The sequence below is a fragment of the Salvia splendens genome, chromosome 18 (assembly GCF_004379255.2).
Source record: "Salvia splendens isolate huo1 chromosome 18, SspV2, whole genome shotgun sequence".
Lineage (NCBI taxonomy): Eukaryota > Viridiplantae > Streptophyta > Magnoliopsida > Lamiales > Lamiaceae > Salvia > Salvia splendens.
In genome coordinates, this window is record NC_056049.1 from 2,222,528 (window position 1) to 2,239,326 (window position 16,799).

General features: G+C 35.3%; 1 protein-coding gene across 2 annotated transcripts; it reads right to left on the minus strand.

The window, feature by feature from the left end:
- Nucleotides 1-10,190: 10,190 nt before the first annotated feature.
- On the minus strand, nucleotides 10,191-16,260 carry LOC121777411. 2 transcript variants are annotated; one of them, XM_042174664.1, is made up of 6 exons: nucleotides 16,062-16,260; nucleotides 15,891-15,959; nucleotides 13,669-14,139; nucleotides 13,445-13,585; nucleotides 11,362-11,813; nucleotides 10,191-11,059 (listed from the first exon to the last, which is right to left on the minus strand). In XM_042174664.1, exons 2-6 carry the CDS (start codon nucleotides 15,943-15,945, stop codon nucleotides 10,487-10,489), a joined length of 1,692 nt encoding a protein of 563 aa, XP_042030598.1. In that variant the 5' UTR covers nucleotides 15,946-15,959; nucleotides 16,062-16,260; the 3' UTR covers nucleotides 10,191-10,486. The 2 variants fall into 2 exon arrangements, with proteins under 2 accessions (XP_042030598.1, XP_042030599.1); XM_042174665.1 differs by lacking the exon at nucleotides 16,062-16,260 and having other exon boundaries at nucleotides 15,891-16,046.
- Nucleotides 16,261-16,799: the final 539 nt, after the last annotated feature.

Here is a 16,799-nt window from a genome sequence, read left to right on the forward strand (position 1 = left end):
ATGATTATTGTTGAATATATATAAGTGTAATAAAAAGGAATATATATATAAGTGTAATAAAAAGGGGGTGTTCTGAAATAAGCTGAAATCTCCTTGTAGTTTCCTACCTTTTGTCGACATTTTCATTATTCCACAACAAGTGGTAGCAAAAAAGAAGTGGCTATTAAAATTTATAAAATTAAATACTCCTTGCGTTCCATTCCATAATAGTAGAGTCATTTTGATAAGTTTCATATTAGTAGAGTAAGTAACACATTTGTTATCATGTACTCCCTTCGTTCCATATTAATTGAGTCATTTTTCTATTTCAGAAAGTTCTAATTAAGTTAATTGAGTGATTTTTATTTTTTGGCAAAAAGTAATTCTCATGTTTACTTTGTTCTCTCTTCATCTCTCTTACTTTATTTTCTCTTACTTTTCTCACCATCCATTTAACACATTATTCTTAAACTTTGTACCAAAAAGAAATGTCTCTATTAACATAGAATGACGGGAGTACTTTTTTTCGTCTCTACTTTTCCACTCTCCTACTTTATGGAGTATTTATTTATTTAATATATTACACACATTTTTCTTAATCTTCGTGTTGGAAAGAACGTCTCCACTACTTTTGGGACTTGAAGTGAAAGACTACTTTTGACATTTTTGACTCCTTCAAGGGTAATAAATTTAAAATAGACTACTTTTATCATTTTAATCATGTCTCATAAAAAATACATTCTATTTTTGATATTTTGTTTCTCTATCAATAAGGTGCGCCTCATATTTTACTAACAATTTCAATTTATTTTTCATTCTTTTTGTCTCCTACTTTATCAGTTATGCATTAAAACTATCATCTAAAAATATGCTATTTTTATGAGACGAGGGGGGTGTTTTTTAAAATGATTGAAACTTTTCTTAAATAAGCCAGAAGATTATTTGTCACTAAAAATAAACACTTCAAAAAACTTAAATAAAATATCTATAATATATAAATTTAAGAAATTCAATTTTAGATAGTTGAAGTCATCCAACGATAGTACTAAAATGTAGCAATTCATTTTTATAGATAATGAACTTTCTTACCCAAAACAAAATAATGACATATTGTAAAGAAGATAAAAGATCGATCCCATAAAAAATAAAAAGATTGGAAGAAACATACTCCTTACTTTATTTTTTTTTAACTCACAAAATAATATTGTCCATATTGAATATGAAATAATAGAATGGCCTCTGCCTCATAACATATGAAACATTTTATTTTTCAGTACGAGATTTTGTGTAATATTATTTTATGGGTTAATAGAGACAATAAAGTAAAAGAAAGAAAAAAAAAAGTTAAAATAATATTATTTCTATTTTGAGCTAACCTATAAAAAATGTTTCATTTTGAATATAACATATCAACCATTTAAAAGATGAAAAGGCCACGTTTTTATGCAAATATTTATCACTCTACTCTAATCCCACTACAGGTCATGAGTGCCAGCCTCTGTCTGGTCCACTACAACAATAATTCTACATGAAAGTCAAGAAAATTATGATTAGAATACTTTAGGAATTCAAATTCGACTCATATTCGATTCTAATTTTACTAGGTCGGATTGAAAGGATAGTTCTATCTACTTGACAAAATATACGCATGTATTGAATCATCTAGTGATAATAATTAATATCCAAGCTAAATTTTTATGTTCGAGGACATCGTAATGTTGAGTGTAGATATTACATTAATTTTAATAGGCTCACATTATTTTTCGGTTCTGGATCCACCACTGACATAAATATAAGTGTTAATATTAGAACTATCATGTTCTTTTTGAAAATCGGATGAATAACATTAGATTCACAATAATATACAGCAAAAAGTTTTAATGTTGACGCCAGTTATATCAGTTTGACCCTCTATTAAACTACATCTTTCCTTATGTAAAAGAAACCAAAAATTAGTCTCTTTGTCTCATGTTAAGGAAGACACTTTTTTTAGCATGAGAATTATTCAAAATAGTAGTAATATTAAGTGAGTTAATAGTGAGACTAAAATATATGTAGTTGAAGAGAATAAAATATGTTATAGATAAAATAAGCAAAACTAAAATGATTAATATTTAGCAAAAGAGAAAATGAATCATGATTTATCTTGGGAGGTAAAAAAAAAGAATTGGAATGGATTATGGATGAAGTGTAATTTACAAACCAATAGCATACCTAAATATAGTGATGGTTTTTTATTCTCCACTTGTTTTTGTTATGTTTTCAGCGAACTCCTATTATGTGTGTTGAATACTCCTATTCCACATCAAAAATAATTTTAAATAATTATTTCTCTTTTGTATAAGTAAGAGTGTCTCGAATCTCTCGTATATTTTTAAAGAGAAATGTCTTGCCAATAAACCTGTACTTTATCGTCATATCTCACTTCTAAATTATTAAAAAAAATTGACTAAATATTACTCCTATCCTCTCATTTTAAGTGATAAAATTTTCTTTATGAATGTGTCTCATTCTGATTGGCACAATTTAAAAATAAATTCATCCTTCTCTATTTTATTCTCTATTCGCTCCATTCGTAAAATAAAATTACATAAAATTTCGTAGCAGAAATACTCCATCTAAAGTCAGACTAGGCAAATGTTGAGATATTTTAGACTATTAAAATTATGTTTATTTATTGGGAACATAAGTAAATTTTGATAACTACTCCCTCTTTCCCTCAAATTATGTCACGACCGGACACGAGTTTTAAGAAATGTAATGAAAAGTATGTTAAAAAAGTTGGTAAGATGTGGGTCTTACTTTTAAAATATTAGTTTTATAATAAAATGTGAGTAAGAATAAGTTAATAGAATATGAGGTCCATTATAAAAAATGGTAGAAAGTGAAAAGTGATAAATTTTATGAGACATGACGGAAATGGAAAAGTGTGGCAAAATTTCAAGGATGGAGGGAGTAGGCCATTTTCTAAAGTAAACCAATAGTAATTTCCGACATGGGCATCTGGTAAAGATTTTGTCAACCGAAAGTGGTGGGTATGATACGAACCTATATTATATTTATTTAGTTTAGATATTATAGGGATTTAGCAAATCTTTTCCATATCTTAGTTTTCTTATTCAATAAGTTAGGGTAGTATTCTAGTATTATAAATAGGAGAGCTTGTTATCATATTTAATCATCCATCAACAAATATATTATTTTGGCCAAATGCCTCGAGTTATGCTTTGAATCCATAATTCCCTACGCTATCTGCTGCCCGACGGAAGGTCTCCGCGCACAGCCGGAACGTAAATCTGATCTGTAGCCGTTGCCCGACGGGTTGGAACCCGCGCACAGCCGCCCAGATCTTTATCTCCGCCGACCCTCACGGGCGCCGGATTATCTTTATCTCGTTATTGTCCGTTTTATCGGATCGTTAGGGATTAAGTCCTTAACAACTGGTGCTTTCATTGAGAGCTCAGCATCCTCCGTCTGCGTTCATCCATATCCCCAAATAAATCACCACCATTTCTACCACAACCACGATTCAGTCCGTCGACATGTCATACGACTACGCCAGCTATTGCCATCGTAAATACAATTTCCCTCAACTCGTGCAGCCGTTTCACCCTTGCCACACCAGACAGCCCACTTGCTGGGACCCACCATGGACCCGTCGGACCACTGCATATCAACATTCTTCATCCTACGAGCTAGATATGTACTCGCCATCACCGCCCAAGCGCCGACCTACCTGTTGGGACCCACCGGCGCAACAGCAGGACCGCGGCTACCCGACCGTTGACCGGCCCCGACGCTCGGAGACGTGCTGGGACCGACCTCGCCCTCGGGAGGAGGTGAGAGCGCGAGTCCAGCCCGCCTCCCACCAGCCCCGCTACTCCACCGAAAAGCCAATGCGAGACCTGTACAGTCAGCCCGCACGTGTGACCAGTCAAACTCCGGAGCAGCCACGCCTGCCTCTAATACGGGTCTCCCAGGCGGAGAAGTCAGAACGGTCCAGGTTGGGTCTCTGCTGGCACTGTCCCGAGAAATGGGTGATGAGACATGTGTGTAAACAACGCATTCTCTGTTATGCGGATGATGGGGATGAGTTTGAGGAGAACATTCAAGATGAGAATTTAGCCGAAGAGAAAACTGATAATACTCCCACGATAGTATTCGGTGATGATGTTCCCAATAACATTACCGACGCTCCTCTTGATGTTCCAAACAACGAGTCCCCTGGAGAGTTCCTCAAGAACAAAGGGATTGTCAAGAACGACAATGAGCCACCGCAAGTGCTCGTTGGGGTATCTGATGAGAAGATTGGTGAAAATGAGGAGACATTGCTAGAAGATAAAGAGGAGGATGGTTCTATTGGTGAAGTGGAGAAGATAATCGCCTCACTCAATGTTGTTCAAGTGTCATCCCAAAATGTTGTTGGAAATTGTTTGGGCAAGAAAGGAGATGGTGCTTACACCGAATTGCCCGTAATTGCTTGTGTCAATGTGGATTTGAATGTCGGTGATGTTCCAAGTATGAATCATCGATCAACATCGCTCGACAAAGATGCAAGGTTGATCCCTCCGAGTAATGACATGCCATGCTTGGGCATTCTGGGAGGCGTGGACAAGCTTTTCGATTTGGCAAGGAATTTTTCCGCCAAAGTTGGGTCTCCTTTGTTGATTTTTTATGGAAGTGAAGAAGGGAGACGTTCAACTGTTCGGTGTGTGTTTGATCCAGGAGGAGTTGCCTCGCCGAAGCTTCTGCTTTCAACTCTCCTTTTTGCTTCGTGGTTCCCACCTTGAGGACAAGATGAATTTTAACCGTGGGGGAGTTGATACGAACCTATATTATTATTATTTAGTTTAGTTATTATTATTATTATTTAGTTTAGATATTATAGGGATTTAGCATATCTCTTTCTATATCTTTGTTTTCTTGTTCATTAAGTCAGTAGCATTATAAATAGGATAGACTGTTATCTTTTTTAATCATTCAATGAAATACAATATTATTTTGGCCAAGTCCACTTGTGATTCTTTGAATCCCTAATTCCTTACGCTACCTGCTGCCCGACGGAAGGTCTCCGCGCACAGCCGGAACGTATATCTGATCTGTAGCCGTTGCCAGATCTTTATCTCCGCTGACCCTCACGGGCGCCGGATTATCTTTATCTCGTTATTGTCCGTTTTATCGGATCGTTAGGGATTAAGTCCTTAACAACTTTGTTAAGGACCTAAATCCCTAACGATCCGATAAAACGGACAATAACGAGATAAAGATAATCCGGCGCCCGTGAGGGTCGGCGGAGATAAAGATCTGGGCGGCTGTGCGCGGGTTCCAACCCGTCGGGCAACGGCTACAGATCAGATTTACGTTCCGGCTGTGCGCGGAGACCTTCCGTCGGGCAGCAGATAGCGTAGGGAATTATGGATTCAAAGCATAACTCGAGGCATTTGGCCAAAATAATATATTTGTTGATGGATGATTAAATATGATAACAAGCTCTCCTATTTATAATACTAGAATACTACCCTAACTTATTGAATAAGAAAACTAAGATATGGAAAAGATTTGCTAAATCCCTATAATATCTAAACTAAATAAATATAATATAGGTTCGTATCAACTCCCCCACGGTTAAAATCCACCTTGTCCTCAAGGTGGGAACCACGAAGCTACGAAGAGTTGAAAGAAGCAGCTTTGGCGATTTATCTCCTCCTGGATCAAATGCCCACCGAATAGTTGGGCGTCTCCCTTCATCATTTCCACCCAAAATCACCAATAGAGAACCGTGTTGGGTATAAGATATGGTGGACACCCCCGCCACATTGTTGTCACGACAATTCAACGCTGAAATGAAAAGTTTTGCCACACCTCCATGAATGCTCAAACACGGCGTGGTTGGGCCGGCTGGTAGGGACGCAATGGCTGTGTGGCCTGAGGGACGTCGTATTGACGACGACGATAGCCGACGTAGTCGTATGACATGTCGACGGACTGAAGCGTGGCTGTGGTGGATGATGATCGTCTGACTTCGACGCGGCCCGCAGGAATCCTTCCCGTCGGGCGTTGCAGAAGGAGAGTTGTCCGGCGGCTAGAGCTCGACGGACAGGCGGGACTCGGCAACCAAAGCTGTTGCTGTGCGCGGAATGTTTTCCGTCGGGCAGCGGTGTAGCTTCGGTTCGAGATGGTGGGAGGGTGAGATCACGATGAAAGCACCAGTTGTTAAGGACTTAATCCCTAACGATCCGATAAAACGGACAATAACGAGATAAAGATAATCCGGCGTCCGTGAGGGTCGGCGGAGATAAAGATCTGGGCGGCTGTGCGCGGGTTCCAACCCGTCGGGCAACGGCTACAGATCAGATTTACGTTCCGGCTGTGCGCGGAGACCTTCCGTCGGGCAGCAGATAGCGTAGGGAATTATGGATTCAAAGCATAACTCGAGGCATTTGGCCAAAATAATATATTTGTTGATGGATGATTAAATATGATAACAAGCTCTCCTATTTATAATACTAGAATACTACCCTAACTTATTGAATAAGAAAACTAAGATATGGAAAAGATTTGCTAAATCCCTATAATATCTAAACTAAATAAATATAATATAGGTTCGTATCAGGGTACCACAATAGGATATTTTCGAGAGTAGTAGTACTAATTTCTTTTGTCAAATATCAATAGTGGTTTTCATTTATTCTGATATTGTCCTGGTGATTTAAATTCTTAATTTACTAATTAATAAAAAAATAGGAGTATTAAAAATTATGTTGCACTCTATTTTCGATAGTAGTGCTTTCTTTTTTCAAATATCAATACTGGTTTTCATTTATTCTGATATTGTCGTGGTGATTTAATTCTCAGTTTACTACGTATAATTAATAAAAAAAACGTAGGAGTATTAAAAACTTTGTTACTTTATTGTCATGGAGTATCTCGCTACATGATTTGGGTGTCTATAACTAAGCAATACATTTAATTTAATTTCTTTGAAAGGCTATCATATTTCGATATTTCATTTGAGTGTCCACAATTGAGCAACACATTTAATTTAATTTCTTTGAGAGGCTATATGTTCCAAGAAATGTGTGGTTTCTAGTTTTTCAATCAATAAATATATATGGAGCCAAAGTAATATTAATATATTATTGCCGACCAATCCAATCAACTTTAACAAAGAGGCCAAGGTTTTTCCAATGAGGAAGGAGGGAGGAAATGAGCTAGGAAGTGAACGATGATTTGAAGTAGAAAATACAGATTTTAATTCTTAATTTTTTGGCCCCAAGAATTGCTGTGAAACTGTTTTTTATATAAGATGAGCAAAATCTTCAAACCGTGTTAAATGGTGAAATAGAAATAAAAGCTAAAAATAAGAAATTAACTTTACCACAAGCAAAGCAGCTTGGGACTCGATCCAACTTAGGTTCATCATTAAAGTGGGTGGTTGGGTTCTTTCTAAGTTTTTAGATTCAGCCTAGTATAAGCCCGCTTAGTAAGTGGGCTGGATAGCACAAAAAATTATTTTAATACTCCCTCTGTCCTTAAAGAGGATGAACTTTGGATTCAGCACGAGTTTTAATACATTATTGATAAAATAAGAGAGATAGATAGAAAAAGTTTTTTAAGTATTGTTAGTGGAGAATGTGTCTCACCTTATTAGAGAGAAGAGAGTTTCTAAAATTGAATGTTCATACTCTTTGGGGACGGACGAAAAATGAAATAGTGCATATTCTTCAGTGACGGACGGAGCACTTTATTTTAAAAAAGGTCATATATTTTTAATTTTTTTTATTAATAAAAAATAATTATATTTAGAAAATTAAATTATTTATAGAATTCTTTATCTTGTCTTATGCCCCCTTCATCCCATAGAAATAGGTCATATTTCATTTTTCGTCCGTCACATAAAAATAGGTCATATCCATTTATGGTAACCTTTTTTTCTCTTTTACTTTATCATTTATGGTCCCACCACCTACTACACAATTTCAACTATTTTTTCTTCTTCTCTCTTACTTTACCAATTACACGTTAAAACTCGTGTTAACCCTAAATGGTCTATTTCTATGGAACGGAGGGAGTAGTTAATATATTTACTGGATAATTTTTAAATAGTACTCCCTCCGTCCCAGAAGAATATACACTCTTTCCTTTTTAGTTCGTTCCACAAGTATATGCACTTTCTAGTTTTGGAAAGTCGTTTCTATCTAATGAGCTGAGGTTCATTCTCCACTAACAATACTTTAATTACTTTTTATATCTACTTCTCTTTTACTTTACTAATTTTACATTAAAACTCGTGTCGTCCCCAAAGAATAATTCTTTGGGGACGGAGGGAATAGTATTATTTACTACCTCCGTTCCACTTAAGATGACACGTTTTCCTTTTTAATTTGTCCCAACTAAGATGACACATTTCCTTTTTTATGGAAACTTTCTCTTTCCAATTAATATAGCAAATCACTTTTTTCTACCCTATTAAAATATTCATCTTTATTTCTCTCTCTATTTTAATACTTCCATCAACTTTTTTTCTCTCCAATTAAATACATTAACTAATAACTCCTAAAATCCCGTGCCGACTAAAGAATGTGTCATCTTAGCTGAGACGGGGGAATAAAATAAATATTTACATTCAAATTTATCATTTTGCAATTATTTTTAATAAAATTCAAATGTGTGGGCAATGGTAAGAAATTAAAATATTACAAATGTAAGGATAAATGTAAAGAATTACTCCCTCAGTCCCATATAGTCTTGTTTTTCCAATTCCATCTGCCGCACAATAAAAATCATATTTCTTTTTTACTATAAATGGTATTTATGCCCCACATTTCACCAATTGTTTCATGTACGTTTTATTATAAAATTAATATATATAAGTGAGACGCATAATCCACTAACTTATTCAACCCAATTTTCTTTGCAGTTCTTAAAACCCGAGCCCAAATCAAATAAGACTCTTATTGTGGTACAAATGGAGTATTAAATAGAATCCGTAATTGTGGCTCTTATTTGGGCCTGACATAGGATGAGTCGTTCGTGGGTTGGGGCGGATTTCCTTTACATTTCGGATCGTTTGATGTTAGAATGTCGCAAATTTCAATTTCCATTAAGGCCTTATAAACACATGACTTTGTTAGTGCAATTTTCTCTCTCTAAATGATTTTACAGCCTAACTCATGAATTACAAAATTTTAAAGCATACTAACGCTTAATGGGCTTCCTTCATCAACCATAACAAAGCCCAATTCAAGTGTAGAGAATGGCCCTGATTCATAATTTAGAGATCTAATGTCATCCATTCTCTATTCTCTTATATTTTTGGAATTTTAATATTTAGTAATTTTAATTAAGTAAAGTTTGGTTTGTTTGAAAGCCACTTGTAGACATGAAAGTGGGCTTTTTATAAATTTAGAGATAGCCTTCTGGTACCGTTATATGGTATTTGGTACTTTATTATTAATTGAAGTATTTTTTAAGAGAAATTGGTTTCTAAAATCATAAACTTTGCTTAAAATTTGGTATTTCCCATGAACTTTGAAATTGGTATATAATATCACAAACTTTGCATTTTGTTTGTTATTTCCCAAACTCACTCAAATAAGATATTTTCTTCAAAATCTTATTTTGCATAGGCACCCGTGATACGTTTTGTGATATTTTAAACCACTTTTAAAGTTCATAACATGTAGGATAAAAAATCATGTTGAAAATCACGTTGATTTAAATGTGTCAAGTACGATAAAAAAGCTTAATAAGTTAGTCAACTATAGTAATAGACATGCCATAGGAAATACCAAACAAAGTGCAAAGTTTGTGATATTATATACTAATTTTAAAGTTCGTGGGAAATATCAAATTTTAAGCAAAGTTTATGGTTTTAGGGACCAATTTCTCTTTTTTTAAGCACAGAGTTTAAGAATAGTATGTTAAATGGATGATGAATAAAGTAAGAGTGAATAAAATAAGCGAGATGAAGATAGAATAAAGTAAAAGAGATAGTTATTTTTTGCCAAAAATATAAATGATCCAATTATTTTAGAACTTTCCGAAATCGAAAAATGACTAACATGAAACGGGAGGAGTATAAATTTCCTGACATTGCAAATAAGTTTATGGTTGTTTGGTTTTTTAGTTGAGGCTGATTTAATTAAGTAGAAGTCATTATAAATTTGTATTGTATGAAACAGTATACTTTATATTAGATATAAATGGGATAAGACAAATTAAATGCGTTGCTTTTTACTAAAAATGAAAGTCAATCAGTCACAGTGGATAAAGGAAATATTTAAAACAAACCATCAAATTCGGTAGTCTAAATAGTACTCCAACATATTCTTGTTTGCACACACACATACACACACACATAGATTTTTATTTGGGCCGGTCAACGGTCCATCGACCGCACTACCGGTCCAAACTCCATTAAATTCGGTTATTGGATATGACATCAATCCCACATTGCGACAATTCGACCAGTGACGACCATCGCATCGCCACTGCACTATGTATACTAGAAATGTAACAGGTTGTATGACTGGAACAAACCCGAGCATTGGTAGGTACAACGTAGTATAGACACCAACAGAGGAAATTCTAACACCATAAACATCATTGGCGCGCTCACAAAGAAGATCAAGAGCAGTGTCATGGCCGGCCACCCACGCTCGAAAAACCGCAGCCACGTGACGAATGCCACATCCATCGCCAAAATCGAGACGAAGAGCGATGACAAGCCAACCGCCAGACTAAACGGCACCTTTTTGAGGAAGTCCTCGTCGGAGTAACGAGACGTGAGTAATGACAAGAACATGAGCATCGAGGTGAGCAACGAGAACATCACCACCACTTCTGAAGCTAGAAAGACCGTGAGTATCCTATTGTTTCCGGGGGCGGTGAATGCCGTCGTGAACACGACCGTGGCGATGAGCATCGTCACGAGCATGCACGATTTTGCGGTTTGCTTCATGAATTCCTCTGCTTCTTTCTTTAGCTCTTTGTGCTCAGAAACGAATAATTCATGAGGCGTTTTCCCTTCGGAGTTTTTCTTGTTTCTGAACGGCGGCCGAACAAGCTTCTCAACCACCTACAAACAACGGTGAAGGCAGAAATTTTACACTGCCGTGCCCAATAAATACTTCCTTTGTCTCGTCATAAGCGAGGCATTTCTTTTGACATGAGATTTAAGAAAATGATGTTTACAGAATTAAATAAAGAGCGAATAAAGTTGAGAAGTAAAAGGAGAAAAATGAAGAAGAGAATAAAGTTAGAAAGAGTAATTGTATTATATTTTCCGAAAAAATAAATGGCTCACTTCAGTTGGGAGATCCAAAAAAAGTTCTTACGATGGACAGGAGGAGTATAAAAATATAATGGAAAATCACATACCTTGAACCACAATACTTCTCGTTGCATTTGCATAGCGGCACCGGGGATGCTATCAAGTTGATTTTGAGGAGCCAATCTTCCCGCCAAATGCAAAATATTGTTACCATCGTTATCTATGTATGATGCAATCAAATCTTTGGTACCACCCAATTCAAACATCAATTTGAACACTTTGGCATAGCGACGCAAAACCGCAACGTGGAATATGCTATGTGTCGACTCGTTTACTTTGTATAGTAAGTTATGGTCGTTTTTAAATAATTCGACCAAGAAGTCATCATTTCCCGATTCTGCCGCTATAAAAAATAACTTGGAAGAATCTATAGTTGCTTTTCTGTTTTCTTCACATGATTCAATGTCTTCTTTACATGATTCAGCAGCATCCCACAAGCGATCCATTAACGTATAGGCATCACACTTTGCATTCTTTGACTTCTTCGTGTAGGATAGTACTATACATATTGTGGATTTGAATTCTTGTGAGAACTTAGATTTGTAACACCAAATAAATGATGTGTTGATTTACCAAAACATAAAGTTGATATGAACTACCCCTCCGCCCCATAATAATTGTCACTCTTTTCTATTTCGGTCCGTCCCACAATATTGTCACACTTCATTTTTACCATAAATGGTAAGTAGGCCACACATTCCACTAACTCACTTTACTCACATTTTATTATAAAATCAATATAAAAAAGTGGATCCCACATTCCACTAACTTTTACAACCAACTTTTCTTTATATTTCTTAGAAACGTGCCCACAATAAGAGTGACAATTATTGTAGGACGGAGAGAGTACATCATATTCATGTGGTTCAATGGGTCGGTTTTGCTCGGCTAAAAGTCGAGTTGGCCCATACCCAACAAGAAAAATGGATTGGCCCAATGGAGAAAGGCTGACCCGAAACTTAATACGCTTAGGGCATAGTCTAGCTAGATACAACTTGTATTTGGGTCTACTGAGGCTACATCAGAATATATTATCTTCGTCTCATCATTTCTGTTTTTTTTACTCGTATGCATTTTTCCATATACTAATATTTTCAAAATTATGTACTTTGTCTACAAATGTCCATGTGAAAACAAATGACTGAATCTATAAACGTGGATATTCCAAAATAGCAAAATAGATCTTTAAATCATGGACATGGTCCATGTCCATGATTTAAAGATCTATTTTGCTATTTTGGAATATCCACGTTTATAGATTCAGTCATTTGTTTTCACTTTATAATGCAGACCTCATAGTTCACCAATTTTAACTTTCACTATACATTATTTCCTTCGTCCCATAAAAATATACACTTTCCAAATTTGAAAACGTTTCTTTCTCTTATAAGGTGTGACTCATTCTCTACTAATAATACTTTAATTACTTTTTCTTTCTACTTATCTCTTACTTTATCAATTGTACATTAAAACTCATACACAACTAAAGTGCATATTCTTGTGGGATGAAGAGAGTATAAAACTAATAGTACTAAAAATTGGACACACATTCCACAATTTTTTTTTATTCACCTTCTTCAAAGTCAAATAAACTCTTAAAACTAGTGTCAAATTAAAATGGTTATTTAAGTAGTGTATGAAGGGAGTGGTTTACAACGTTTGACCGACAAAATATATAGTTGTTGGGTGTCATTGGGTTTTCTTGTAGTAGATTAAAGGGCAACGGTCTTAATATATAGGTTACTTTAATAAAAGAAAAGGATTTAGATAAGTTCTAGTGAAGTTTATATTTTAGGGCATGTACTTTAGTACTCTAAAAGAAAAGGCTTTAGACAAATTCAAGTGAAGTTTATATTTTGGGGCATGGAAGACTAATTTTGTGGGACGAGATTAGAATAGTATTCTCTCCATCTCATAATAGATGTTACACTTTCCTTTTTTGTTTGTCTCACAAAAGATGTCACATTTTCTTTTAGAAAAAATTCCCTCTCACATCAATTATAAAATTATATTTTCTCTCACCATTTAACACACAAAATAACATCTTCTATATTTCGTGCCATCTCCCAAATGTGACATCTACTATGGGACAGATGAAGTGATATTTATGAGATTCAAAATTATACTAACCAATCTTGGCCCAGAATCCTTGGCCGTTGTTACGAGAAAATGCCAATGGATTCCTTGCAAGCACTTGCAACGGTGTCTCTCCATTGCTATCTTCTGCTACCGCCAACGTATAATCTTCACCCAAAATCTTTCTAGCCAGATCTGAAAAAAAATCCAAATACATACATTATATTAACAACCAATTATTATACTCTGGGTGGTTTGAAAAAAAAATGTACACATACCAAACAACTCAGAGTCGATTGTTGAGGTCAACAAATTAATTTTTTCAAGTGGGGTCCACGATCCGATATTTGAGTTACGGTAGAGAACGTCAGCCATTTCTCCAAATCCTTGTAATGCAGCCATATAGAGTGGCCAAACACCATTTTCACCCTTAATATTGGCCAACTTAGGGTGTTTTTGTAACATAATTTGAGCAATTTTAGTGTGGCCAGCTGCAGCTGCAAAGCATAGTGCAGTGCACCCTTTCGCGTTCTGAGCTGCAACGTCATCTATTTCGATAATTTCCAATAATTTTGAGACGAATATTATATGGCCTTCGACTGCGGCTATGTGCAGTGCGATTTCACCTCCTTCGGTTATGGCGGTTTTGGCCAAGTCTTTGTTTCTAGTAAAAAGCTCTTCAACGGCTTTCCAGTCACCCTTTAATGCAGCTCCGTGTAGCACCATATCGGTCCGTTGTCTTCTTTCACCTATTTTTACAATGATTTGTTAAATTGCTCAATTTAAAAATATTGACGGATATAAAAAGAAATGAGTCGCTCCGCCCTTAAGCTGCTTTATTTGAAGAAGGTATAGATGAGACGGAACAAAGTTTAGTTATTCCTAATCCTAAACACACAAATATAGTTGTAGCTTTTGAAAGCCTACTTGAACATCATGAATTATTGAAATTTAGTTAATAACCGTAAAGTTTATACTACAGTATTTTTGTTACCTCGAGCTTCTAAACTTCGAATTAATTTAATACTCCCTCCATTTCTTCATAGTTGAAGTGAAATTTTTCGGCACGGAATTTTAAAAAGGAATGTTGAGTGTTAAATAAACAGATAAAGAAAGTAAGAGAGAGGAAAAGGTAGAGAGAATAAAGTATAAAGTAAAGAGAGTAAAGTAAGAGAGCAAAAAGTTATCCTATATAAAAATGAACTATGAAGAAACTTCCCGAAATGGAAAAATGACTCAAAGAAATAGAAAGATTATATAGGTAGTCTTTAATTTATTACAAAGGTCCAATAATACATTGGCACTTAAAATGACGGAATATTAGGCGCCGCTACGCCGCATTCTTTAGTCTAAAGTTCACACTATGATTTGGACAAAACTATAATGTTTATGAGTATCTTTTGACTTTAGATGCGAAACCATTGAACCAATGCAGACATTGTTGCCATATTTTAGAGCATCTCCTATGGCGCCCCTCCGGTAGGACGTCCGGTCGGACACCGGGAAGGGCGACGGGACGTCCGCCGTTGGGAGGTCGGAGGTCGGATACGGACGTCCCGTGAGGACGTCGGGTGTCCTCGGACGTCCCGGGGACGGGCGGGTGGACGGGCGCCACGGTGGCGAAGGTCGGACGTCCCGGTCGGACGTCCGATATTTGATTTTTTTTTTTTTTTTTAAATTCTATATATACGGCTCGTTGAACTTCATTTCATTTGCACCACTTGTGTTAACAAGTTTCTCTCTTCTTTTACTACAAATTTCATTTCTACAAATTAAATTATTGTGATTTTTTTAATTGCGGGATGTCCTAGTGGGAAGGGCGATGGGAAGGGCGGATATGCAGGGGATGTCCTAGTGATGTGGCAGTGGGGTGGGATGTCCTAGTGACGTGGCAGGAGGTGTTTTTGGGATGTCCTAGTGGATGTCCGAGTGGGATGTCCGCCCACTGGAGATGCTCTTAGAATCTACAATGTCTTCATCTCTAAGTAAACATAAATCGTGTAAGTGAAGTGCTTTATAATAGTAGTATTCTTTTTAGTGCTCGTCTATTAGATGTCCTAAAAAAGTTATGCTATATCCTAATTGCATTAATAAACACTAGTAAATTATTTCAAAATTCAAACTACCTAACTAACAACATATACAAAATTTAAAAAAATAACATAAATCGTGTAAGTGAAGTGCTTTATAATAGTAGTATTCTTTTTAGTGCTCGTCTATTAGATGTCCTAAAAAAGTTATGCTATATCCTAATTGCATTAATAAACACTAGTAAATTATTTCAAAATTCAAACTACCTAACTAACAACATATACAAAATTTAAAAAAATATTAAACTTTACAGTGGGGCATGAGTCATAACTATTTATTAAAACTGACAGACGACCCTATTAAAGTTAATTGGCTTTATCCATTTCCACACAAAATAAACCCAAACATTCTACAATTGAATTATTGAGATAATCTAGCTTGAAAATTATCAAGTGAGAGAAGAACTTACGATGAGATGAAGAATACACATCTTTTGTAGGTGTTTGCTGCTGATTTTTCACCATGGTATATGCACGTTCTATCCACCAAGAGATAGATAGAGAGAGAGAGAGTAAATTAAACAAATAATTTACAAATTACTATATTATTTCGATTTTCATAAATAGGTATGAACGTTTACCTTGTCAACAAGAAGAAAAAGAAGAGAAACGAGAGAGAGAGAGAGAGAGAATATTAAGTCTCACTACATAGTGACATACAAAACCCCCAATTTATTGAACATTTTGAACTGAAACCTCATTGTAGTTTCCTTTTCTTGTCTCAAAAGCAATTATTTAATAGAGCAATTTAAAAATACATTCGTCGAAGCAAGCTGGATGATTCCTAGCAATACTACTCCCAATTACTGGACATCAAATTCATAGCAATGCCCTGAAAAATGAAAATCAATCGCAATTTCAGTCACAATCCATTTTTCTCATGCCACTTTAATTTCAATCATAACATGAATAAGACAACTTCATTTTCAACCACAACTTATTCGTACTCCCTCCGTCCCATAAAAATAAATGATATTTTCCATTTTGGAATATCTCATAAAAATATCTCCTTCTATTTTTGGTAACTTCTTTATTTCATTTTTAATAAGGAGAGTCCATTCTCCATCAATAATAATATAATTACTTTTTTCATTTTATCTCTACGTTACTTTATTAATTATATATTAATTCTCGTGCCATCTTAAATATCCATATTTTTATGGGACGAATGGAGTATTATTTATTTTAATTTTCTATTAAGAAAATAAATAACGTAGATTAAAACAATACTCCGTAGTAATACAATTTAAATGTACTATAGAATAAAATAACATTACTTTATTTATCCATACTGTCTGATTCTTTTTACTTTATAATAA